Raw genomic sequence first — 26,436 nt, forward strand, 5'->3', positions numbered from 1 at the left:
TAATATCTGCAGTCCATCAAGCATTTTAAGACTTTTTGGTTAAGCTAGATGGACGGTGGAGATTAGCTTTTCTCTTGCGCCAAGTTCATTACACCATTCCTTTGTTTTCTTTGCCCATGAAAACCATGGATCCTAAATCTATCCCCATCACACACATGGTTTTCTCAGCAAAGCATATGGCTTGGTCTCTCGGTCCAGTTTCAAACTTATAATAACTCATATAACACTTTTTTTTTTCATGTTCATATAAATTTTCACACAATTAACACCATTTAAATTTTATGTTTTATTTGAGATGTTATTAACATTTAAATTTTATATTTTGTTTAGGCATTCTTGGACACATGGAAAGCTGCATGTTCATCGGGAGGGGAGGCGACGTTTTACGTCCCTGAAGGGACCTACTACACCGGGGCCCTGTCCTTCATTGGCCCATGCAAGAACCTTACGAGAATGACCTTCACCGTTAAGGGTACCCTAAAAGCCTTCACCGACTTGGGTAAGTTTGCCAAAGACGGTGCATGGATCATGTTCGGGTGGGTCAATGACCTCACAGTCAACGGTGGTGGTGTCTTTGATGGCCAAGGTACTGCATCTTGGGGCAAAAACAAGTGTGGAAACCAGAAGTATTGCAACCTTCTTCCCACTGTAAGTGGTTTAAACTTCTTTCTAAACATTTTGATTTGATTTGTAAGCATGGAAATAGGATCCATTGGAGCATGAAACAAGAGGATCCTAGAGTTAAGCTGGGGGAGTTGCTGATTCTATTGTTTTGACAAGATCAATAGTCCATCACAAGAGTTTTAGCTAACAAGGTGCACATTTAAACCGGTCATTCACGTTCCAAGAATCGGATTGACCTCACTTTCAATTGTGTTCGGTTTTGCAGAGTTTAAAGTTCCATGCTTCGAAAAATGTAGTCCTCCAAGACGTGACCTCTTTGAACAGTAAGTTCTTCCACATTGCTGTCCTGCAGTCCACAAACTTTAAGGTGACCGGCGTCACTGTCACCGCACCTGGGGACAGCCCGAACACCGACGGGATACACATTGAACGCAGTGTCGGTGTGACCATCTCTCACACTAACATCGGCACCGGGGACGACTGCATATCTATCGGTGAGGGCAACTCCCATGTCTCCATCGACAACGTCAACTGCGGGCCTGGCCATGGCATCAGGTTGTTTTTTATCCTCACTAGTGGCAATTAGGGTTGTTTTTGCCATTTCTGAAAATGAGGAAAGACATTACTGCCATTTTACAAAAGCTTATGAAAGAGGAAGGGCATTATTATCATTTTACAAAAGCTAATGAAAGCCGTGGTATTCCATTTAATAGCTGAAGTTGAGTAATTTCCGTATGAATCTTAAAATTTTAGGTAAAATATGAAATGTTTCATTTATAGATAGAAATCACAAAGAAGGTCGGTCAACTTTTTTTTTTTTTTTTAAATTACCTCTTAGTCAACCTAAATTTTATCTTTTATTTTAAGCAGCGTTTTAAAAAACGCTGAGTCGAACTGGACTCGCCCGGTTCGACTCGGAATTCGCGAAAAGGGACCGGATCGGTTGAAAAATCGGAAATCGTCCGGTTCTAGAGAGAACCGGACGATTCTGCACAGTGACTGGCCGATTCACTGTACGGAATCGGCTAGTCCGAACAGCGAATCGGCGAGTCCGTACGGTTTTTTTTTTTTTTTTTTTTTTTTTTTTTTTTTTTTTTTGTAATCCATGATAGATTTTTTTGTAATACTTGATCGATTTTTTTGTAATCCATGATCGAATTGTTTTTGTTTTTTTGTAATCCATGATCGAATTTTTTGGTTTTTTGTAACCCATAATAGAATTTTTTGTAATCCATGATCGAAATGTTTGTTTTCTTTTCTTGTAATCCATGATCGCTTTTTTTGTTTTTTTTTTTTTTTTTGTAACCGATGATAGAATTTTTTGTAATCCATGATCGAATGTTTTGTAATACATGATCGAAATGTTTGTTTGTTTTTTGTAATCCATGATCGAAATGTTTGTTTTTTTTTTTGTAATCCATGATTGAATTTTTTGTAATCCATGATCGAACTGTTTTTTTCTTTTTTTGTAATCCACCATTGAATTTTTTTGTTTTTTTTTGTTTGTTTTTTTTTGTAATCCATGATTGAATTTTATGTAATCCATGATCGAATTTTATGTAATCCATGATCGAATTTTATGTAATCCATGATTGAATTTTTTGAAAATTTGTGATTTTTTTTTTTTACTCCATGATCGAATTTTTTTTGTAATCCATGATAGAATTTTTTGAAAATTTGTGATTTTTTTTTTGAATCCATGATCGATTTTTTTGAAAATTTGTTTTTTTTTTTTTTTAATCCATATTATTTAAAGAGAAAATGAGAGAGATGATGATTCTGAGGCCACCCTATCCCAGCCAAATTATTCACATATCGAGTCCCAACAGCAACAGTGTAGGGATGAGCACGAAATACTGTAAATTAAATGCTGAATGGCAGTTCATGCAGGGAAAGAATATATCAATATTCACATTTTTATTCAAAAACATGAAAATTCTTAATGGAGTACCCTCATTTTTTATTGAATTCCTAAAAAACAATATTTATAATGAATTTTCATAAGTTTTTCGATTTTTTTTTAAGCTTTATTCTGACCGATTCACCTGATTCTCGATCCGGATCGCCGATTCGCCGATCTGGATCGGTTTTTTGGAAGTCGGATCCTAGTCACCGATCCGTTTTTTAAACCATTGATTTTACGGATTGAAATTGTAGGGCAGTAAAGCTTGGGGTACTGCCTTACTAATGAAAGAACTAAAAAAGAACTTAAACAAAAAAAATCAAAATCAGAATTGATCGAAGGGTAATTTTCAAAAAAAAAAAAGTGTTAGATCAACCATCTTTGTAATTTAGTGGAGCATTTTGCATTTTACGTAAAATTTTAAATTCCATACGTAAATGACGCGCTGAACTTTATTGTCTGGGCAAATGAAAAAGGGAAGATGCGGTAGGAAGTGTATTGTTGTCATTTGCGAAATTTAATAAGATTTTTGTTTCTGGTTTGGTTTAGCAGAAACCTGGAATAATTGATGTGAAATTTTTTTCTCATTTTGTTTTTTCACATTATTTAGTGTTGGGAGCCTCGGTAAGTATCCTTATGAGGGAGATGTGGATGGAGTTACGGTGACCTCATCAACCTTTACAAAGACGAAGAACGGCATCAGGATTAAGTCATGGCAGGGGAGTCCCAAAAAGACCCTCGCCAGGAACATGACTTTCGACAATCTGGTCATGAACAATGTTCAAAACCCCATCATAATCGACCAAGAATACTGCCCTAGCAAAAGATGTGGAGCCCAGGTCAATCTCTATCTCTAAGCAACTCTCTTCTCTCTCTAAACAAGTTAATCAACTCTCACTAAACAAGTTGGACATCTCTCTCTCATTTAGTTAAACAATACAGACTCGTTAAACAAGAATTCTCGACATAAAAACACAGACACAAAGGGCTGATCTGATCTTTGAATAGAAAAAACAATGGACATGCTGGGTTTTAAATGAATTGGCTTATTAAAAAAAAAATTTATTATCATAAAGCTCATCTTCATTATGAGAAATGACCACCTTGCTCCAAAATTACCGTTACTTATAGGAAAATCTTGATTCATTGGGCCTTTCGATACAATCAAATAAATTAAGCAATCATCCTCTGTTCTAAATAAGTTAAGCAAAAACTCTCTGGCTCTCCGCAAAACAAGTAGAAATTGGAACTTCACAAGGTTTAAGTTGTAGTGTTCTGAGCCCTCTCTCTACGTACTTTTCTAATGCTCAAAGTCATACACAACCATTTTCTGAATCCTCCATGACACAGACACCATCTTTGGTACAAATCAAGGACGTAACCTTCAAGAACATTAGGGGCACGGCTTCCTCAGAGAACGCAGTGACACTAACATGCAGCTCTGGCTACCCTTGCCAAAACCTTGTTCTCGAAGACATCAACTTCAATTACGATGGCTCTGCGACATGGAACTATGTAAAAGGTCACGAGATTCCGGCGAAGGCCTTCTGCTCGAGCGTCAAGGCCAGCTACAAGGGAGTGCAAATACCTCCCCCTTGCCAGTAGAGCGAGTACAAGGTGGTGGTTGCCTTAGTTACCAGACGCCTGAGGAGCGCAGATGGCTATTGAAGTGGTGGTGACCTGTTTTGTCCGCTCGTTTGGGTTCTCGATTGGGAATGATTTTGGTAGCCAAGATTTAGGAAAAATGGTTTCTTGTGTCCTGGTGGAAGATATTTTTTTTTTTGTACTATCCAGCCACTGTCCTTTTGCCCGAGTTTCTTGGTCTTATATACGAATGCCTTGTTCTACAATGTCGTATGTGTTGCATCTCTCTCTCTCTCTCCCCTCTTACTTTAGTTTTTCAATTTTACTTAAAATAAAAATAGAGGGTAAAGAGATATTTTCTTTTATATATTATCATTATATATATCTTTTTGTGCATAAAATTCTATCAATTTCATAAATGAGTTTTTTATAACCAAATAAATTAAACTATAGATGGCTTGTTGGATCCTCCCGGCACAAATTGGATGCAAGCTATCATACAACCATCAGAACCATTCTAATGTACCAAAAGAGAGACCAACCAACAAAATGTGAAACAAAGTGTGCATTTAATGTACCTAGATAATGGAGAGAGTGAGGAAGAATATGTGGACCTCAAATTCTATGCATAAAGATCATGGCAATTTCTTTGGCAAAAAGAAAGGCAAAGGATACAAACCTTCCTTCCTCTAAACTGTGAACAGTTATAGAAATTGTATTACTATGAATAGTTATAAAAACTGTATATTCATGAATAAATCCATCATTGTAAATCAAGTTTACCTGCGTTCAAATGTCCAAACTCAACTTGCTATCTCTTAACTCATCTAAGTTTGAGGGGGAGTGTGGAAATATAGAAACTTACACATACGTTTAGAAACAATATTTTCTTCTTTTTATGTGTACAATATTTCTTTCTTTTTATGTATACTTATATTAGGAAGATATTTCTGTTATGTCATTTATTGTTCAAATTCAAACGGCTTTGTGTCAAATCATCTCGAGTTTCAGAGAAGTGTGAACAATTATAAAAACTATATAGTAAACAGTTATGGAAATTGTGAACATTCATGTATAAATTTGCCATAAATCAAGTTTGGAAGATAATAGAAACATTATCTTCACATAAACCTCCTCCATATTCAACAGTATATCAAATTACAAGAAAGACCTTCTGTTATAAACATAGATCGCTCAGATTCCCGAGCCAAAGTGAATCAAGAGTCTGGCAATATCGGGCCCAAAACAATCCTTCATGTCTCCCAAATTTTAAGGTTTTTAAAATTTTTTCTGATATATACTCCTATTGACTCATAAATCACCCAATTCAGAACAAGAGAGTGGGAATCGAGGTAGCGTGTAGGGCTAAGAATTTTCCCTAAAGTCCAATTTTCCCTTCATGTATAAGTGATGGACAAGTTGGATTCCTCTCTGTACTAAGAAGAGGTTATTCCCTATCTTTGCAGCACCTTCTAGAAGTTTGGTGATCAGTCTCCTTGTTACGACTTTTTGGATACTTACGGTTTGTAACTTTGCATGAAAAAATTGATGATCCTAAGACCAGCTTTATGCCATTCTCCAAATTTTCTTGTCCGTCGCTTATTTTTGGACGCAATGAATGGGAATTCAATGCATATGAGAGAGAGAAAAATTTAGGGATAGAGAAAGAAAATAAAGATAGTTCTTATAAGTTTAGAGAGAAAAGATGAGAAAAAGTAGATTTAAATATGATTCTAATAGGAGATAAGATGAGAAAAAGTAGACTTAAACAGATTGGGTGGGCATGTACAACATAGACCTAGACTCAGTACAACACTTATTGAGACGTATGAGTTGATTCAAAAAAACAATGGGTATATCCAAAAGGACATGATTGAAATGAGTGATAAAAGATATACGAACTTATAATTTCACTAAAGGTATAATGCTTAATAGAGCATATTGACAAATTAGAATTCGTGTAGCCAACCTCAATAGTTGGAAAAAGATTATAATGATGATGACAATCATAGCAACGCAAAAATGCTAATCAACGCCGCTAGTAAACGTACAAAAAATAAAAATAAAAATTTGCCCTCTCATAACTTCGAAATGAAAAAAAAAAAAAAAAATTAAAGGATCCTACAATTTTTCACCCTATATCTGGCATAAATGCATTTTATTTTGTTTTCGAGTTTTGCGTAAGAGAGAGAAATGGTCACCACACTCACCACCAACCAAAAACGCATCATTGCCTCTTATTGATTCAATGACTGCAACAGCATCACTTTAGTATTTTTAAAATAAAAATGATGGATCGAATCAGTCATCCACGCAGGATTGGTGACCTGGCTAGGCCAATTTTTTAAAAAAAATTAAATAAAAAACAATCATCTAAAGTTGAAAATGTTTAAATAAATTCTTAAGACAATGATTACAAATAATAGATATTTTTATTAAGAAAAAATTTATATATGGTTGTAACATGTAAAGATACACCTAAAAAATCCATCATAAAATGTTGTTTTAATGTTGGATGTATGAATATGAAAAAAAAAGAAAAAAAAGATTGATTTCCAAATATAGTGCATATTACAACACATTATCTAGATCGTCTATTTTCAAAATTTTTATATATTTATAAATTTACTTGATTTTTACTATTTTTGGAGTTTAACATTTTATAGTTAAAAATAAAAATAGGTTTTAAAAACTTTTTACACCAAATTATACGGTATGATAAAATTTGGAAGTGTGCCTTAATTGGATTGTTTAAGGTGGCAACCAATTCCCAGTCCATTCGCGCGAATCCAGAATTGGGGATAAAATGGGACCGGTTACTTGTGAGTTCCAATTCGACTAGGGCAGTTAGGAGTCAAACTCCCGATTTTTCAAACACTAGCGCAATGGCATCTTGCGTACCGACTTACAAACGAGGAACTTGGAGGGAATTTTCGATTTTAAATATATGAAGTCTACACCATATTCTAGGCCCACGGTGGCCCGGCCCTGGCTACCCTCCCGCTATATTTTGTGGCACAGGCCCTAGTTTCTTTAGGGCTTGGCCGAGACAGGTCAACCAATCCACTGTAGGCCCTAATCAATCCCCATTGAAGCTGGCCAGTTCGGTCCAATTGTTAAATGACTTGCATAAAGGTTCAGGAGAGGCGGTAGTGTGGTTTTATTTTCCAAATCTTACAAGATAAAACTTCTATGTTACCCTTATTCGAGCATCCATTCTGAATTGAGAGTTAAAATTGTCCCAATCACAATGTCACGTCTCATACTATTTTATTTTTCATTTTTTTTCTATAAACTAATTTAACATGAAGTCCAATCCTCTATTGAACTCGCACCAGCGAAAAATATATAAAAAATATATTTCTAATAAAATAAAATGATCAAAATACTCTTGAAAGTTTCAAAAGGTATTTTGGTCAATATATTTTATCAAAAAATTATTTTTAATATTTTTCATAAGTGCGCCCCAATTAAAAGATGACATATGCCAAATTTCATATTCATACAATTGGTATAAAAAAACTAAAAATAAAATACTTTGATACATGAAATGTAAGATCAAACATTGAGGGACTCTCTTGATAAAAACTAAACCTCTGAATAGTAAAAGAAGCATAGATCTTCTATGGACTCTCTTGATAAAAATTAAACCGTTGAATAGTAAAAGAAGCATAGATCTTCTATGTTGTAGGAGGGGAAATGTAAAAACCTTTCCCTTCTTACAATGCGTGAAATTGGGGAAAGGTATTTAGTTTCACCACGTTTTCAAAAGGTAGCTTCTTGAGAGAAACGCTTATTGCAATGTATGGCGTAGGCATGGGTCAACCCAAATTCCAAACCACTATTTCTAGCCGACGAATCTCATCAGCATTTGGCGAGCTTGCAATTGTAAAAAAAACTGTTTGCCCATACTAGGAATTTTGGGTAAAGGAGAAAAAAAACATAGGTTTCTGTTTCTCATTCATTTTCTCCTGTCAAAATGAAAGCTGAAAAGCCCATTTGGCAATTTCTTACCCACTAAAGCATCTAGAGTCATTCAACCATTAATGTTTTCCATGATTAACAATTCACGGTGGTCCCCATAACCGGAGACCATCGCAATCAGCTCATAAGGTCGCATATCATGAACCACACCAAAACATAGTGCATGAAAAAATGCCCATTCAAACTGGAACCACTGGGGCCCAATCGGAACTGGTGGGCTGGCGATCTTGTTATGGGAAAACCGGTAATCATCTAATTCCCGGGATTTTTGAAGAAAGAAAATAAATCTCATCTGTACACCGGTTCGACTTAGAAATCACTGGAGTTGCACCACAATACCCGGAAACAATCTTAATGGTTCAGGGTACACTGGTGAAACCACAAGGAATAATAGGATTCCAAGCAAAAAAGTGAACCCCTTGATCACAATCATTTACCCAAAACCCGTACCGCATCCAGCCACTATAATAGATATAAATATATTAAGCTTAAACAGCAACCTCAAACCATAAAAAGATGTTGACATAGAGATCAAGCACTAGCGCGTTTAAGAAAGAAAATCCATTAAAGGAGCCAAGCAAGAAGTATGTAGCAAAACATCACTATTATATAGTAAAGTTTCACAAAGACTTCAGGCATACATATTATTATTTTATGCTTATTTTCACAAGACTTCAAGCATACATATTATTAATAAAATGTCACTGAGTTATATGGGAAATGATAAAGCGCGCACACACATTTATAGGACACCTAAAAGAAAAAGCCAAGCCAAGTGCCTCTATTGTGCCGTATTAATGTGCTTCTACAGCATGACTGCCCTGATCCTTCTCGATAAAAGCTTCAACATATTGCTTTCTGCGATCCAATGCATAATGCATAAGCATCAATCCCCATCTTGAGCAAAATCTTGTAAAGCTTGTAAAGTCCAGAAGAGAAGCTAAGTTACCTGATAGGGTGGTCATCTTGAGGGCGGTTGTATGGGGTCCATACAGGTTCACCAACAAATAAACGCAGGGCCTGTACAAAAAGAGCAATCAACCAAATATCATAAAACGAAAAATGAGGCCCACTCTCCAAAATTTAAGTTGGTATTCTAATATGAAATAATAAAGGTAAAATAAAATGTTCTATTTATAAAACAAGAGAAATGAATAATTTATAAGGGTTTAATACTTTGGTATGGTTGTCGGAATCCATGGTGAACCGATGATAGATTCCCGCTGGTAACACAATCATGTCTCCTTTCTTCACCCAAATACGAATCCAACGGTCATTGTTGTCCCTAACGTCAAAATAACCTGCAACAATTAAACAATACAGAGCACATCATATTAATATCTAATATAGATATTGCATATATCAATCACACCCTGCTATGTCTTCAAATTCAGTAACTTTGATCAATCAACCTATATGTCTATGTCTATGTATGAACAGATGTGTATTTGGGTGTAACCACAACAAACAAAGAATCATTCCAAGTGTTTGCCTCCTAGCATAGTAGTTAAACAATGTCACAGGTGACAAGTAAAATTACACATAAAAAAAGAATAACAATAAACAATAAATAAATAAAACAAGAAATAAATAAAAAACAATTCCCAAGTTCTTATCTGCAGATTGATTGAATCTTCTATTTCGTTCAAAGTATACAGTGCACAGATTAGAGGACACATACCACTTCCCTCCAAAAGAAAGCGGATCTCTTCATCAGTATGAATATGCTCTTCATAAAAAGATTTCAACTTGCACTCATAGTTTGGCAACTTATCTGGGCAGCACGTGATCAAATCCTACAATCAAAACCATAATCACATTCAGTCTACAACACTGACCCCCTACCCTGCAAGCCCTATCATCTAATATTGGGGTATGTTAATGTGTTCAAGAGACAAACTGAATAAGTATAGCCCCTGGATTCTCGTATCTTGTTGAACTCTTCATCAGTTTCATAGTTATCAGCATCCAAATGCCAGTAGAGAACACCTAGCTCTAAAAAAGGCCAAAAGCAAAGCAAATTTTAGTTATGAATATGGAGATACATTGAAATTCTGGATTGAAAGGAAGTATGCAAAGCAAGACATGCACCTGCTAGTTTGTCCAAAGAAACGTACTCAGGAGGATCACAATGGTGGGGAAGTCTCTGGTCCTCATCGGTCTCGTTCATGTACCAGGCCTGGATGGTTGCCTCACCCTGTCACAAGAAGAAATTCTCACAAACATCATCAAGAGCTAATGATGGGAAATAGCCAAGTACAAACACAAGAATAAACATGACTTTCTCAAACTTTAGTTGTCTATTCTACATATATTAAGCCACAATTAAAGGTAGGACGCATAGCATTGAGCCAAATATGGACACCTGCCTAAACAAGACTTTCCATGGGGCAGGCCTGGGCCCGAAAGCAAGAAACAACAGCTAGCGCGAAAGCCGTTGCGCTAAAGCGCATCTGTTTTCTTGCTTGTCTTCACTGGCTCGAAAGCACTCAAACTTTAGTTGTCTATTCTACATATATTAAGCCACAATTAAAGGTAGGACGCATGGCATTGAGCCAAAAATGGACACCTGCCTAAACAAGACTTTCCATGGGGCAGGCCTGGGCCCGAAAGCAAGAAACAACAGCTAGCGCGAAAGCCGTTGCGCTAAAGCGCATCTGTTTTCTTGCTTGTCTTCACTGGCTCGAAAGCACTCAAACTTTAGTTGTCTATTCTACATATATTAAGCCATAATCAAGGGTAGGATACATGGCAATGAGCCAAAAATGGACACTTAAGAGAAACTAGCAGGTGCATGTCTTCCTTTTATAGAGGTAACTAGTAGGTGCAGGTGCATGTATCAAGGAATAGGTTTTAGGATCTCATCCATCTTGCTAAGTTAGTAATTCATAAATTTGATTGGTTTATAGATATAAATATAGGGTTCTTACTTTAAGAAGATAACTTCTTTTCTATTATTACTTTAAGAAGATAACTTCTTTTCTATTAAGAACATTTACCATGTTTTTACCACCAAACAATACATGCACAACATACAAGGAAAGAAAAGAGCACAAAAAAGGACAAGACAACTCATAAGTGTCTATACCACGTCAACAGTACTTGAAAATTCAATTCTTGCTCCTGTACAATTTTATCCTTAAAGTAAACAAAGGGAATATGGAGGCTGATGCAGCAATGAATGGGTCAGCCGATGTATTGAGTAATAATTTAGGATAAATTATATAAAGGAGCTTCATTTGAACATTTGACAGAAGAATCATGTGAAAAGTACAAAGCTGAAGAGGAATTATGTTGTCAACATGCATGCAATAGAAAGTTAAGATAATTAGAAAGGCTATACAAGGACATAAATGTCTGAAATGACAAAAAGACATACAAAATTGATTATTACTATACTATCATATTGAAATTTGCAGAGTGCACCACCCCAAAACATCAATGTGCTCAAGTACAAGTAAAAGATTTGGCATCCCCATTGATTAGTAAAGTTCAACTTCAAACAAATCCATAGAAGCTCCATTTATCATCGTCATCTAAGCCTTATCCCAACTATTTGGGGTAGGCTATAACATAGGTTCAGGATAATACACACACACATACAGACTCACAGAGAGAGAGAGAGAGAGAGAGAGAGAGAGAGAGAGAGAGAGCTCCAAATACACTCTTGAAACTATTCTAAGCCTGTTGATCAAACTAGAAAATTCAGCCAGATAACAACCCCTCACTCCCCAACAGGCACAAAATAATGAACGGAATTTGACAAAGCATAACACCCACAAAACACAATACTAGGACTCCTTGTCCAACTCGCCACACTAATGAGGTAAAAATTTTGCATTAGAAATAATATTTTGATAATTCTTCATTACAACATACAACTAACCAACAAAAGAATGTGATCTTTTAAACTGCCACATATTGATTCCATATCGGTACTTTACCAAGCATATAACCAGCCAGAAACCCCATCCCAAACCCTTTGTGATGAACCTTCGTGCAAGCAACAAGTATTCTTGGTATAATAATAGTCTGAAGGCTTATATTCTGATACAGGCCGCTCCAAGATATTAAAAAAATGAAAAAAATGAAAAAAATCATGATAAATTGTAAGATTAGTGTATAAATGTCTCCAGCTATAAATTCTTCATATTTCCGAAATGTCTCCAGCTATATATGGAATTTTAGATCAATTTTTTATAGGTTTTTTCCATCTTATTTGGATTTTTAGTTTAGTTTTATTTTTCTATTCTTACTTTATTTTTTGGGGCTTTTTTTGCCTGGTACATTATTCAGGCGCCCTAATTACTCAGCTTGGGCAGGGCCCGAGTATGGTTTTATAAACCTTTGCTGATGAACAAAAAACTCAGCAAATAGTAAATAAAGAAAAATATCAACACGTTCATGCTGAATTGCCCCATTTCACAACATCTCCAAAGTTTCAGATGTAACCCAAAACCCTGAAGCCAGGGATCATACTGATCTCAAGTAAAGACTTTGAAATTCATACCAAAACCCTGAACGCATGACTCAAACCGATCACAAGAAGAGACTTTCAAATGTAACCCAAAACCCTGAACCCATGGCTCAAACTGATCACAAGTAAGACTTAAGTTTTATCAATATTGCACAAATCAATTGATGCACTTCAATGCCATCCAGAAAATACAAATACCCAGGAATACAATTTCAATGATATTCAAGACCTCCCTTTCAAATTGCCCAAATATTTTCCCCATGGCTTTAGATAGCGCAAACAAGAGAATCCCTTAAATTTGGAACCGAAAAAACCCTTGTTCTCCAGAACATATATACTCTAATTTGATGAAAATACAAAACCAGGATCAAAAGAAAACTATGAACACAATTTCTTTACAAATAAGATCAAAAGCAGTGGAAGAAGAAACGCCAAAAACGAGGAAAAAGAGGATTGAAAAAGAAAAATATCGAAATTTGGAGGAGGCCTCCATATTGATGGATGAAGCATACCTTGTTTGAAGACGCCATTTCTGAATATGGTTTGGAGACCAGAGGCAGCCTTGCACAGTTCTTATTCTCTCCTTATGGTCCGAGCCGACCCCATTTATATAGCAGAAGGGACGGACGGACCTAAAAAGTCTAGATGTAAAAAGGGGCGGTATAGTGTGCTCCCGCGGGAGCAAAATGCAAAACTAAATTAGAGAAAAAGGCATGCCCATTTTTTTGCAAAAGTCGGAAAAAGAGCCTTGGACTTATCTTATTAATCTATTTTTAGCTTAGACTTAAATTAATATTATAAATTTAGCTCTGAGAATCTCTCTTCCACCTAAAGCAAGAAAGCAGCGTGACTCATTTGTACAAGCGAATCGCCCCAACTCCCATCCACAAATTAAAGACGCCTTTCATTTGTCGCCTCAATTAATAGTCACTCCATAAATGATCAACGTGCGTGTTTCATGTTCCCACAGGAGCACACTGTATATTAACTCCCTAGGGTAATTTTTTTTTGTTTTAAGGGAAAAGCTAAATTGGGTTGATGAAATAGAGTATTCTCAATGATTCAGATTAAATTTGGGTCGATCCAATGATCACGATTATATTTTATATTTAGATTTTAATTTTTTTCTACAAATTCAAATCACTTGAAATTTAGAGTTCTATTCTTTATAAATAGTAGATTCTATTAAAAATATCAAAAAAATAACTCACAAAAAAATAAATTGATCAAAATACCTCTGAAATATTTTAAACGTATTTTGGTTAATTTATTTTTTACGAATTATTATTTTTAATTTTTTTTATTAGTGAGCTTTGATGAGAAGAACGAACGTCTAAAATTATTAAAAATGTTATAATTATATAACGAAATGAGGTCATGAGTGTCAGATCGGCTCAGATTCAACCTGGGTTGTTGGCTTTATTTTCAAAGGGAAAAAAAAGATTTGAGTTTTCAACACTTAAATCTTGCTCTCCAAAAATTAGCTTTTCCTTGTGGAGTTTAGAGACGATAATTTTTGCAAATACATAGTATGTATGATTTTATTTTTATTTTTTTTTGAGATTGGTCGGTTCAAGAGGTTAGACCTCCAAAACTTGAATTCCATAAAATACTTTTTACCTAAATTTTAAATGAGGGAGCAAATAGATAGTATCCTCATGTGCAAGGGGCATATCTTTTTATATGAAGAGCTAATTCTCTCTTTTACCTACCTCCCTCCCTCTAGTATATTAATATTCCACTCACTCTTCTTCCCCTAATTGATTTTGTACTTAAAATTATCTTATGGAGTCATATACCTGTGGTTTAGGGAAAATCATCAACCATTGACCACAATTGTTTGTGACTACAGCTGTAGGCATCGGGTTCACCTCAAGAAGAGCACTCACATAGTCAAATTGAGAATAAAATTTGAATAAGTAAGCCACGAATCGCGGGGCGTTTGGAAAAACTGGGTGTTGAATTTGTATTCTATATTCTGTTGGCTTTACACGTCTGGAGTTTCAACTTTCTTCGTTTACACATCACACATGAGGTTAGCGCCACAAAAAATTAGGTTAGCGCCATAATTTTCCTACTTGAGAGTTTACAAGATATCGATTCTTTCTCCCTCTTCTCTTTATTTTCATTTTTAGTCTCTCGTTAATGTTTTTTCTGATTTTACTCTTTTTACAATGTTAATGTGTAACTTTTTGATAACTTTTTAGTCTCGTGGTACGCTTGAAAATGCTTCTATGAAAGTATTTTGATGTGAAAAAACTCTTTAATGTAATTTGGTGTGGAGTTATTTCACATCAAATAACTGCCAATTCATATGAAAAAATGTGTTGGGATTAATTGGTGAGAAAAAACTCCAACACCTAATAACATGAAGGAGTTTTTTCACATAAAAATGCTTTTACAGAAGTATTTTCACACATACCGGATGTTCCCCGACAAATTTCATGAGCAAGTGTATTGGGCGATACAAAATTGCCAATGAAGACATTATAAAAATAGGTGAGGTTTGTATTAGCTGCCCAGTTAAACAATCAAAGTATTGTGCATCTCCACACCTTATTAAAAAATGTACTGCCGTGTAAAAAACTCACTGTCGAACAAAAAAATTTGTTTCTATCTTTATTTATGAAATTTAAAACTCCAAAAAAGATGCGGATCAAGCAAATCTATAAACACTTGAAAATCTTAAAAATGGATGGTCCAAATAATGTATTATAAGATACACTATTTTAAAGCTTAGATTCCTCCTTTTTTGTATCTATATACGTCGATATAATCCATCATAGGAAAAATCGACCGGTTAATCAGAATCGGCCACTAGTCGGTTTTGGTTTCGACCGTTTTGGTGAACCGGCTAGGTATTTAAAAAATATATAAAATCCCCAAAAAAACAGGATTTTGTTTGTAATTTATTTTTTAATGTTTTTTTATCATTTTGGCAAACATTGGAAATTGTTTTGGCCATTGAAACTTATTGTTACATTTTCCCCATCTTTTTTGAAAATTTTCAAAGATAACCTAGGCCCAAATCGATTGATTGAAATCCTTCTTTTTCTTTTTCTTTTTAAATTAATTTTCAACTTCATATGGATGTACTTTATTTAATCATATTTTAAATATATTTTTTATGTTTTATCAGATTATTTTGTATTTGTTTAACACATTTTTTACAGTTAAGCCGATTGAACCGGCCGGTTGAACCACTTCCAGCCCTATATCTGGTTAACCGTTCCGGTTTGATTTTTCTTACACTGATATAATCTATTGGAGGATTTTCTAAATTCAAAACAACCTTTTCTTAAAGGTTTTTTGAGGTGCATGTCACTTCTATAGTAAAAGGTTGACACCTTATAAGAACTCTTTCATATGAAAATTTCGAAGTCTTTGAAATAGTGAGGCAGGTGTTGGAAACCTCATCCATAAACGCTAATGCACTTAGCCTTAACGGGCGAGGATGTACATTCCTGAACAATCTCCAAATACTTCTCTATCAACATATCCAAGTTCCTAGTGGAGCTATTGTCAAAATTCAACTTAGGCTCTGCCATGGTTGTTTCCCGTTATTTGATATTTGATTTCTACCTATTGTACATAAGGGAATAGGATGTCTCACTAAAGGTATGTTTCTTGATAGAGTAGAATGGTGGACTGGGATTCATGTAGCCACTCCCAAATAATTGAGAGAAGTTTCTAATGACAATAATGTCTGTACACCAAACAAGGCAAAAACCTGATACTACATTGTGTAAGTAAAAGATCAATGCAGGAATGTGTAGCTAAATAATTCCTCTATTGCCTTACATAACAGCCACACGTTTGTTTTGTTAGGCCTCACTATCTGAAATGGTCCACTATAAAAGGCTTACCAGTATGGGATTTTCATACTCCCACACAAAACCCAAGCTTTTGCATGGGTTGTCACTGTAAAGCGATCTATAGACCGGACTTACTATGAATATCACTACGAGGCTCGATTCTTAGATGAGGGAGTCCTTTTTGGTGGGGCATTAAAAGGATTGATGTTGCTCAAGATGTCACAGAATATTCCACAACTCCCAAGTCACTTAGCTTCCTTTATTTTAGTTGAATGGACCACTCTTAGGTTCTACAACACCCCATGATATTGAAAGCTGACTGGCCGATCTTCTATCGACTTATCCAAATAAAAGCGAACCTGAGCTGCCATCTCCCTCTTGAGAAGCAGCAATATCTACAAAGCAACAGTTGGGAAATGTTTATAACCCTCCAACTGGTTGATATGCCTAATCGAGACCCAACTTTCCTCGCCAATCAACTTTTCTGGTCTTCTCGATATGTCTTTATGACTATCTCCCGCAAGAGATTGCATCGCATGCTTCCATTAACATTTGGCGAGGAATTCTTCATTCATCAGCTTTGGTCTTCAAGTACATTGTCCACCGAACTATGTTGGGTACACATATTGCAAAGCACTCTCAACCAATAGTTTGACCTTGCTACCCTTGGCTTGGCTTTGCTTATTGCTTGCCTTCCCACCGGCTTTGCTCGTTGCTTGGCCCTCTTGCCTTTTGCCATCTTTTGGAGGTTGTTTGATCATTCCCCAAAGGAATGTTGTTATTAGGGGTTCAAGTGCATTGGCCATAGAAACATAAATTCTAAATGGGGATAGGAAGTACATGTGAAGACTTGCCAATGTGGACTTGAGTAATGTGATTCTAGCCGCCCGTGATAGGAATTTGGTCTCCCAGATATCTTATTTCCTTTTGGAATCTCTTCATCACTGCATCATGGCAACTGTATATATGCATGCAAAATGCTCCACCCCATTTTTGCAGTGACAAAATCACCCAAACTGCAAAGTTATAGGGTCAATCTTATGAAGGTTTCCGAGTCTCTAACCCTCAGTTTGAACCTTATAGGTGGCCAACTTTACATGTTCAAGTCGTATGCATGGTCAATTTCTGTGAAGCCTTTTCTTAATAAGCGTTCAACTTTGCTCCTTTGATGGTCTCACTTGTGAATTGTGAGTTACTTTTCATTTGATTGTCAAAATTCAGTGTGCTCAATTGACATTCAAAACCAACTACAGTCAAAACTCGCAAGCTTGTGCTCAAATGACAAATCAAACTGCAGTCAAAACTCGCAGGCTCAACTACCAAGCTTGCGCTCAAATGACAATCAAACTGCAGTCAAAACTTGCAGGCTTCGCTTTATTGACGATCAAAACCTGCAGGCTAAGCTCATAGGAAATGCAACCCAATGAAAAACACTGCATGCAATTCCTTCCTTCGTTCTTTAAATTAAAATAGGCAAAGAACGGAAGCGCACATTCTTTTCGCACCAAATTCAAAACAAGCTAAAACTCACATATGCATTGATATGATAACATAGACGCATGATAAACATCCACTCAAATATAGGACTTCATATTACAGTAACCAAGATACACCCTTCCTAACTCCATAACCTACAAATATTTTTGATAAGATATGTATGAAGATACCACCCTGTGAGAAATTACATGGTATGTGAAATAAACTAATGCGCCTCCACAGCTGTGCCAGCCTTGTTGAACAAATTCTTCACATACTCCTTTCTAGAAGGATGATCCTCTTGCGGCCGGTTGAAAGGAGTCCAAACTGGCTCACCAACAAATAACCTCATCAACTGCACAAATGAAGTTTTTGATGAGATAGAAAGGGATGTTGTACAAATTAAGTTTTTGTTTATGGGTTGGGTCGGGTATGGGTCCTAGCTGGACCTGGACCTGGACCTAGACCTGTGGCCCTAGACCCATGTTGGGTCCGGATCCCAGGGGTCGGGTAAGGTCCAGATCCACATAAAAGAATAATAACTTAATTATAAATATTTATTGTGGATATACATAGCAAATATCCTGTAAGATCGGGTCGGGTTGGGTTGACCTTGACCACAGCCGACCCAATGAGTTCCAAAATGGACCAAGACCCAAGTCAGGTCTAGTCATTAAGACTTGCACCTGGACCTGACCCATCTGGTACAATATTTGGGTTCATACCTAGACTCGTGTCGAGTTTACCTGTTGGGTCGGCGAGTCGACAAAACCCAACTAGCCCTAGACATAAAGCCACCCAAAATATGGACAAATATGCATAGATGCCACAATCTTCGATATCCACACACAAATGCATATGGTACATATAAACAACATGATCATGAAGGTTGTCACCATTCCTACAATGGGTTGGACGTTGATAGATGGAAGTGGATCCCACTTGACAATTCATTAATTGCATTTACATCCCTACTCTCCACCACTGTCCGACTGATTGGATGAATGGTGATAAACCACAAGGTTCTAGGTGGATCATATCATATTTTCCCAATGCATAGATTAGATGGAGGCATGGTATTTTCCATCGAGAAAAAAAAATTTGAGGGGTAATTTTAATTACACGAACACATGCAAATGCATCAATGGAATGCCCACTCGAGGTTGGAAATCATGGTTCCTTAGGATTAGGCTTGGAGATCATGATACCCGATAACACATTTGAGTTTCACGGAGCTAATTTTATTTGGGAAAATTATCAAAATACCCATGTGAGATGAACTATTTAATATTGTAATCATATTGTTTGATTCAATTTCAAAATACCCTTAAAAAGACCCGTGATCATAAGCTGGAATAGTGTCAAAAGTGTAAAATGCCAAATAGTGCATTGCTCAGGTATTTTGATAAATTTCCTATGTTACTTTACATACACGCACATATATAAAAAGGGGTGCGATCACATGCTTCTACGGTCCCTTGACGCAAGCCCATCGGATGTACATTGGAAATCCAAAATTCTACAAATCCATTATCTCAACCTTTACAAAAATCAATATGAGGGGCAAAAAAAAAGGATTTTTTATCTGTAAAAATGCTCTATCTAGTACCTATGTGTTGGACTGTTCATTTCCATTCTTTATAGATCACAGGGAAAATATCATCTACAAGGTCAAAAACCCCTTATAAATTATTGAGGCCAAAATTTTGCAATTAACATTATAGAGATTACTTCTTAATTTTAATTTCATTCAAGTACCTGCTCAAAAATATCTTCAAAAATACCTAAATCGTAGGGTTGGGAAAAACTGAACAATAAAAAATATCTCAGTAATTTTACTCACCCTGAACAAGCAGGCGTATTCCAGCCATTTAGTTGGAGCCTTTTCAAGGGGTCAAATTACTTGAATGCCCTTACTTGAGAACCTTAAACAAGAGCAATTTGGGTACTTTTGAGAAAAAAAATTAGGAGGTATCCAAGTGAAACAAAAATTTAAGAGTAATCCTCTGATGTTAATGGAGATGTTTCATCACCCTAAATGATTTTGCAATGGGTTATGACCCCTTAAATGATATTTGCATTAGATCATAAGACTTACATTATTTTTGGAGCTCCAAGCTCATGAGTCAAAAAAAGAAAATGGGTTTGCAAAGATTTGGGCAGTGTTTCGAGCCCTAAATCAGCCACAAAGGGCAGACACATGCATCCCAGGATGCACAAAAAATTCTTTTCCTAAAAAATAAAACTTTGGAAAGGAAAAAGTCCTTATGGTAACTTAGTTAAACTAATGAATAGTTTCGATATTCGGAACGAAACAAAAAGGATTTGGTCAAAGCACTCTTAATACAATTGTGCCCATGCCACTTGAATTGGGACAATTTTTGTCATGAAGTATTACACAATAAGCATAGCTATCATTTTGCCAACTCTCATCGATTTTGCATTGTCCTAATACTGCTGACCATGTGGTACTCATCAAAGGGTAATCATTCAAAACCCCATTTGATGCCTTGAACACGCCATTCTCTTCTAACATGACCAACCTACTCTCTTCCATAGATCAGAACAATTTATTTATTTTTGACTATCCATATTGCTTATATTAAGCGGTTAAGGTGTATACACATGTCGCAAGAACAAAATTACTAGTATTAGTAAATTTCTTCTTACCTTGACGTAGTTCCCGGTGTCTAGTGTGAAGCGATGGTAGATTCCTGCTGGCAAAACAATCATATCCCCAGCCTTAATCCATATGCGAATCCAACGGTCATCTTTATCCCTCACATCGAAGTAACCACTGCCCTGTAGGCAATACCTTATCTCTTCATCGGCATGGATATGCTCCCGGAAAAAGTTCCTTAGCTTTTCCTCATAATTCTCCACCTTACCAGGGCATAGATCTAGCAAATCCTAAATAACCCAAAGAATAACAAATTAACAAGTTATAGAATCACAAAGAAAAGTTCTAAGGAAAATATCATTGACAAGCCAACACAAAAAATAAATGAGGTGCTTACATCAACAACTCTATCAACAAAAGGGTTCAATCCCAAAGATTTCTACTCAATAATTTCAATTAAAATAGCTACCCTGTTAGCAAAGTGGCTGGTTTAACTACCTTATTGATTTTCTGAGGTGCTTTGAGCATTTTCTTAGCACTTTGCCAATTGAACTAAATATTGGAGTCTTTGTATCTTCTTTTTGTTTCCTTTATCTTTGGAAAATTAGATGAGATAGAGAGAGAACATACCATGTAGTTGTATCCTCTGCTCTCTCGAATCTTTTGCAATTCCTCATCATTTTCGTAACAATGTGGATTCAAGTGCCAGTATAAAACCCCAAGTTCTAATGTCCAAAGAGAGATTACATGAGCATTCATTTGAGCGTGGTCTAAAAATTGTTCATTTTATAAGAATGATTTTGTTGATCTTTAATTAATAATATATTCACAATAGAGTATCAACTTTGAAAAATACCTGCAAGCTTGTCAAGGGAAATATATTGGGGTGGGTGGTAGTGGTGAGGAAGCCTTTGGTCCTCCTCACTTTCTTCCATGTACCAAGCCTCCAAATTTCCTTTCATAACCTTAAAATAAATAAACAAATAAGCAGTTAAGGGATTTGAAAGGAATATCACCTTTATTCATCCACTTTACTGAACAAAACTCAACCCTTAATTCCTTGTCCTCACAACTAAAAGTCTGTGCCTCCACTGAAAATTGAATGCAACAATATCTCGATCCCCATATGTGTAATTTCTCAACATGGGTTATGAACAAATGAATGAAATGACTTTAGGAAGGTTTTAAAGTAGAAAAGATAAGTGGGTCCTATTGCCTCAGTAAGCTAACCCAGCATACTTTAAGGCTTAATATGACGCTAACAAACACCCTGACAAACCAACTTAAGGCTTAAACTAGCCTGCCAAGGTAAACTCACTTGAGTAAGCTTTAGCTCAGTGGGAGACATATTGGTTTAGTGGGAAAGTGAAGCGTTCAAACCCATGTCTCAAAACTTTAGTTATCGAGACCGGACTGTATCGACAGGTCCGAATTGTTGAACGGCTGGCTCGTGTATTTGGCCGTCAAAAGCAACAATCAAATTTAGTTAATGTTAAAACCCATTTTTGACTGGCTTGGCCGGTTAGATTGGCCAGTTTCGAACTATTAGATCCACCAAAGTTCGGTGACTTGGTTTTTAATATATTTCACACTTTTAAACTCGTATTCTCGTTTTCAACCAGGACCAAACCTATTATCCATTCAGTGGCTAGCATAGTTCCAATAACATTGCCCAAAGAGTCATAAAGGCCATTAAAGAGCTGCTGGGTAGTTAGGGCAGTGAAATCTAAACGTTTACCCCCCAAACAAATAAATCAAAATGATTATTAACAGGACCGGATTTTCAATTTGATGAATCAAAATTTTATCTTAATAAAGGCTAGCATAATTATAATCTGGTAACAAGAGAAGAAAAAGATGGAATGATTACTAGAAAACGAGTCTCCGAGTCAGGTGAAAAGCCCGATTCATATTCCAATATTGCTTGCCCTATCAGATGCTTTTAGCTTTTGTTAAATAAAAATTACATCATTAACCAACAAAAGGAAGTAAGTTTATTTTAAATTTATTCTCTGACGACCATGAAAAGGCATTGAATTCAATAAATTCAAGCATAAAATCTTAAATGCTTGAAATTCGACCAGACAGTGCATAATGTACAAAATACTGACCTCGGGTGACAGTATGAGGATGAAGAGTGAGATGAACGATCGCACCTTAAATGAACCACGACGCACTTCTTAATGGTTATTTATAAATGCTCATCCTCTCCCTCTCTGGAAATTTCATCTACATATTGGCTTCGCCATCGGCTTGTTGCCACGTGGTTAGCTCACGGCTCTTAATAGCACAAGCTTCTCCCTTTTGACCTTGTGTTGAGCTCCATATATTGTATTTTGATTTTATATTTTTTAAATATATAAGATGGGCGAGATTTTTATGCTTCCCCATAATAAAACTTCTATACGTCCCCTTATCCAACCATCCATTCTGAATAGAGGATTAAGATTGTCTCAATCATAATATCGTATCTTTATATTATTTTATTTTTATTTTTTTCTATAAACTATTTTGATATCAAATTTTGGACGTCCAATCATCTATTAAACTTGTACTAACGAAAAATATAAAAAAAAATTTCTAATAAAATAAAATAACCAAAATACCCATGAAAGATTCAAAAGATGTTGTAGTCACTATATTTTATCAAAAAATTATTTTTAATATTTTTTAATAGGTGCGCCCAATAGTTTAAAAAACGGATCGGTGACCCGGATCGGGCACCCAAAAAACCGATCCGGATCGACGAATCGGCGATCCCGATAGGAAATCGGGTGAATCGATCAGAATAAAGCTTAAAAAAAATCCGAAAAATTTATTAAAATTCATAATAAATATTGTTTTTTAGGAATTCAATAAGAAATGAGGGTGCTCCATTAAGAATTTTCATGTTTTTGAATGAATATGCGAATATTGTGATATGTTCTTTCCTTGCATGAACCGCCATTCAGCATTTAATTTACATCACACAAAAAGATAAACATAGAATTATCATGGAATAAGTATATCAACATACATGGACTACAATAAAGCATTAAATTAGTAACATATGATCTAAAAATAAAATGATAGATGACGTTATTGTTCTTCTTGGTCACGCTGGTGCCATTGATTGAATTCGTTTAACAATTCATTGATTCGATCTAAAAACGAATCATCGATACTAGCAGGCGTCTGACTATTCCCAAATCCCTGAGTGTTAGTGTTTTGTTGTGTTCCCAATCCAAAATCCCCGAAGCTTGTCCATCCTTCATGCTCACCTGCACTGTCGTGCTCATCCTTACACTGTTGCTGTTGGGACTCGATATGTGAATAATATGGTTGGGATAAGGTGGCCTTAGAATCATCATCTCTCTCATTTTCTCTTTGAATAATATGGATTAAAAAAAAAATTAACAAATTTTCAAAAAAATCGATCATGGATTAAAAAAAAAAAATCACAAATTTTCAAAAAATTCTATCATGGATTACAAAAAAAAATTCGCTCATGGATTAAAAAAAAAAAATCACAAATTTTCAAAAAATTCTATCATGGATTAAGAAAAAAAATTCGATCATGGATTAAAAAAAAAAAGTCACAAATTTTCAAAAAATTCAATCATGGATTACAAAAAATTCAATCATGGATTATAAAAAATTCGATCATGGATTACAAAAAAAAAAAAAAACATAAAAAAACAAAAAATTCCATCGTGGATTACAAAAAAAGAAAAAAACAATTCGATCATGGATTACAAAAAATTCAATCATGGATTACAAAAAATTCTATCATGGGTTACAAAAAACAAAAAAAAACAAAAAATTCGATCATGGATTACAAAAAATTCTATCATGGATTACAAAAAATTCGATCATGGATTACATAAAATTCGATCATGGATTACATAAAATTCGATCATGGATTACAAAAAAAAAACAAACAAAAAAAAACAAAAAATTCGATCGTGGATTACAAAAAAAGAAAAAAACAATTCGATCATGGATTACAAAAAATTCATTCATGGATTACAAAAAACTCTATCATGAGTTACAAAAAAAACAAAACACAAAAATTTCGATCATGGATTACAAAAAAAAAAACAAACATTTCGATCATGGATTACAAAAACATTTCGATCATGGATTACAAAACATTCAATCATGGATTACAAAAAATTCTATCATGGGTTACAAAAAAAAAAAAAAAACAAAAAATTCGACCATGTATTATAAGAAAAAAAAACAAACATTTCGATCATGGATTACAAAAAATTTGATCATGGATTAAAAAAAAATTCTATCATGGGTTACAAAAAAAACAAAAAATTTGATCATGGATTACAAAAAAAAAAAAAACAATTCGATCATGGATTACAAAAAAAATCGATCAAGTATTACAAAAAAATCTATCATGGATTACAAAATAAAAAAAAAAATAAAAAATAAAAAAATAAAAAAAAAAAATTTGTTCTTCCGTATGGGACTCGCCGATTCACTGTACGGGACTCACCGATTCCGTACAGTGAATCGGCGAGTCACTGAGCAGAATCGTCCGGTTCTCTCTAGAACCGGACGATTCCTGTTTTTTTCACCGATTCGATCCGTCCATGGCGATTCCCGTCCGGTTCGACTCGGCGTTTTTTTAAACACTGGGTGCCCCAATTAGAAGATGACACATACAAGTTTCATATTCATACAATTTGTATAAAAAAATTAAAAATAAAATACTTTGAGACGTCGGATATAGGATCAAACGGTGGTGAGTGGCTCTTTTAATCAAAATTGGACGGCTGGAATGTAGGAGAAGCATAGATCTTCTATGGTGTCGGGGAAGTATAGAAACTTTTCCTATAAAAGATTAAGGTAGTATTTTCATAGTTTTTAAAATAAACAAATATTAAATAATTTAAAATAAACAAGCAGCAAAATTACCCATGAGTAGTTGAGAGTTAGTTTGGTTATTTTATTTATTTTAAATTATTTTTATAGGTGTATGATAGTGAAAATAATGAAATCTCTAAATTTTAACATAATTTGATGTATATATAAAAAAAAATTAGCATCAAATTTTGGCATAATTTGATGTATTTCAAATAATCTCATAATTTGAAATATATGAGATTATTTTAAAATATAAAAAATAAAATAGAGTTCTTGATATTTCCCAAGAAAAAAACCCTATATAATCATGCTTAGATCAGCTTGCGTCCAAGCGTGTTACGTCACTGTTCATGGGTGCAACTCCAATAATCAATCTCCGGTCGTTGGCATAATAGAACCTCGAATGTGGTTTTACCAACAGTTAAAAATGAAAAGAAAAAAAAAAAAAATCTCTTTAATGCATTTGTCTAATAATGAACGTCGATTTTCGTGGTTGCTTATGATGGCATGCTGTAAATGATATCAAGGATTCGAAAGTAGAGCTAGCAACGGGTTGGGCAGGTCATCCAGCGTTTATGGCCTGGGCCACAAATTGCCAGGGTAGGGCCCTTTAGCTCAGTTGGGCCAGGCCCAGGTCAGGCCAATAAGAACCTAGACCGAGCTTGGGCCTATCCTGTTGCCAGCTCTAACTTTCTCTTCGTCACAATGCCGGATCTCTCTCTCTCTCTCTCTCTCTTTTAACGTCTTGTTGGGCCTTCTATGGGTAGGATTGTTCAAAATAGAGCAGCTCTCGCGAACATTTCCCATCCTTTCCTTAAATTAGAGGATCTAAAAACTTGGGCCTCAAGGCGCAGTATCGACCTCACTCAAAATATAATTCTTCTCAAACCACGTAAGATGTCATCAACTACTCAATTTCACATCTGATTTTTATAGCATGATTTCACTGTCGATTTCTCAATCCATGCTTAAAAGGTGATAAGGCCTCATCATTCGTTTATAAGTTTGAATTTATTAATCACACCTATTCTCAAAAAGTGACCAATATAACCCTGCTTGTAAATTGCACCATGCCCTTACTACTCGAGAAGAA

At 35.3% G+C, this 26,436-nt stretch overlaps 3 protein-coding genes across 3 annotated transcripts in view; 1 reads left to right on the forward strand and 2 right to left on the reverse strand.

Annotated features, from left to right (window-relative positions):
- LOC18429600 (exopolygalacturonase) overlaps positions 1 to 4,375 on the forward strand; it is a 5,746-nt gene extending 1,371 nt beyond the window's left edge. The window contains exons 2-5 of the mRNA XM_006838884.4: positions 331 to 648; positions 890 to 1,179; positions 3,138 to 3,366; positions 3,878 to 4,375. Of these exons, the coding sequence (XP_006838947.2) occupies positions 331 to 648; positions 890 to 1,179; positions 3,138 to 3,366; positions 3,878 to 4,132 (1,092 nt within the window). The 3' untranslated portion in view covers positions 4,133 to 4,375. The remainder of the gene's footprint in view (positions 1 to 330; positions 649 to 889; positions 1,180 to 3,137; positions 3,367 to 3,877) is intronic.
- Positions 4,376 to 8,682: 4,307 nt separating this feature from the next.
- LOC18429601 (acireductone dioxygenase 2) lies at positions 8,683 to 13,156 on the reverse strand. The gene is made up of 7 exons (XM_006838885.4): positions 13,085 to 13,156; positions 10,187 to 10,292; positions 9,996 to 10,090; positions 9,777 to 9,891; positions 9,272 to 9,396; positions 9,045 to 9,115; positions 8,683 to 8,953 (listed from the first exon to the last, which is right to left on the reverse strand). The coding sequence occupies exons 1-7, from the start codon at positions 13,100 to 13,102 to the stop codon at positions 8,890 to 8,892; spliced, it is 594 nt and encodes a 197-aa protein (XP_006838948.1). The 5' UTR covers positions 13,103 to 13,156; the 3' UTR covers positions 8,683 to 8,889.
- A 4,740-nt stretch (positions 13,157 to 17,896) lies between these two features.
- On the reverse strand, positions 17,897 to 22,642 carry LOC18429602 (acireductone dioxygenase 1). Its single transcript, XM_006838886.4, has 5 exons — positions 22,595 to 22,642; positions 21,340 to 21,448; positions 21,114 to 21,208; positions 20,534 to 20,773; positions 17,897 to 18,218 (listed from the first exon to the last, which is right to left on the reverse strand). The coding sequence occupies exons 2-5, from the start codon at positions 21,443 to 21,445 to the stop codon at positions 18,090 to 18,092; spliced, it is 570 nt and encodes a 189-aa protein (XP_006838949.1). The 5' UTR covers positions 21,446 to 21,448; positions 22,595 to 22,642; the 3' UTR covers positions 17,897 to 18,089.
- Positions 22,643 to 26,436: the final 3,794 nt, after the last annotated feature.

Source organism: Amborella trichopoda, chromosome 3 (assembly GCF_054954075.1).
Source record: "Amborella trichopoda isolate Santa Cruz 75 chromosome 3, AtrichopodaSantaCruz75HAP2 v2.0, whole genome shotgun sequence".
Lineage (NCBI taxonomy): Eukaryota > Viridiplantae > Streptophyta > Magnoliopsida > Amborellales > Amborellaceae > Amborella > Amborella trichopoda.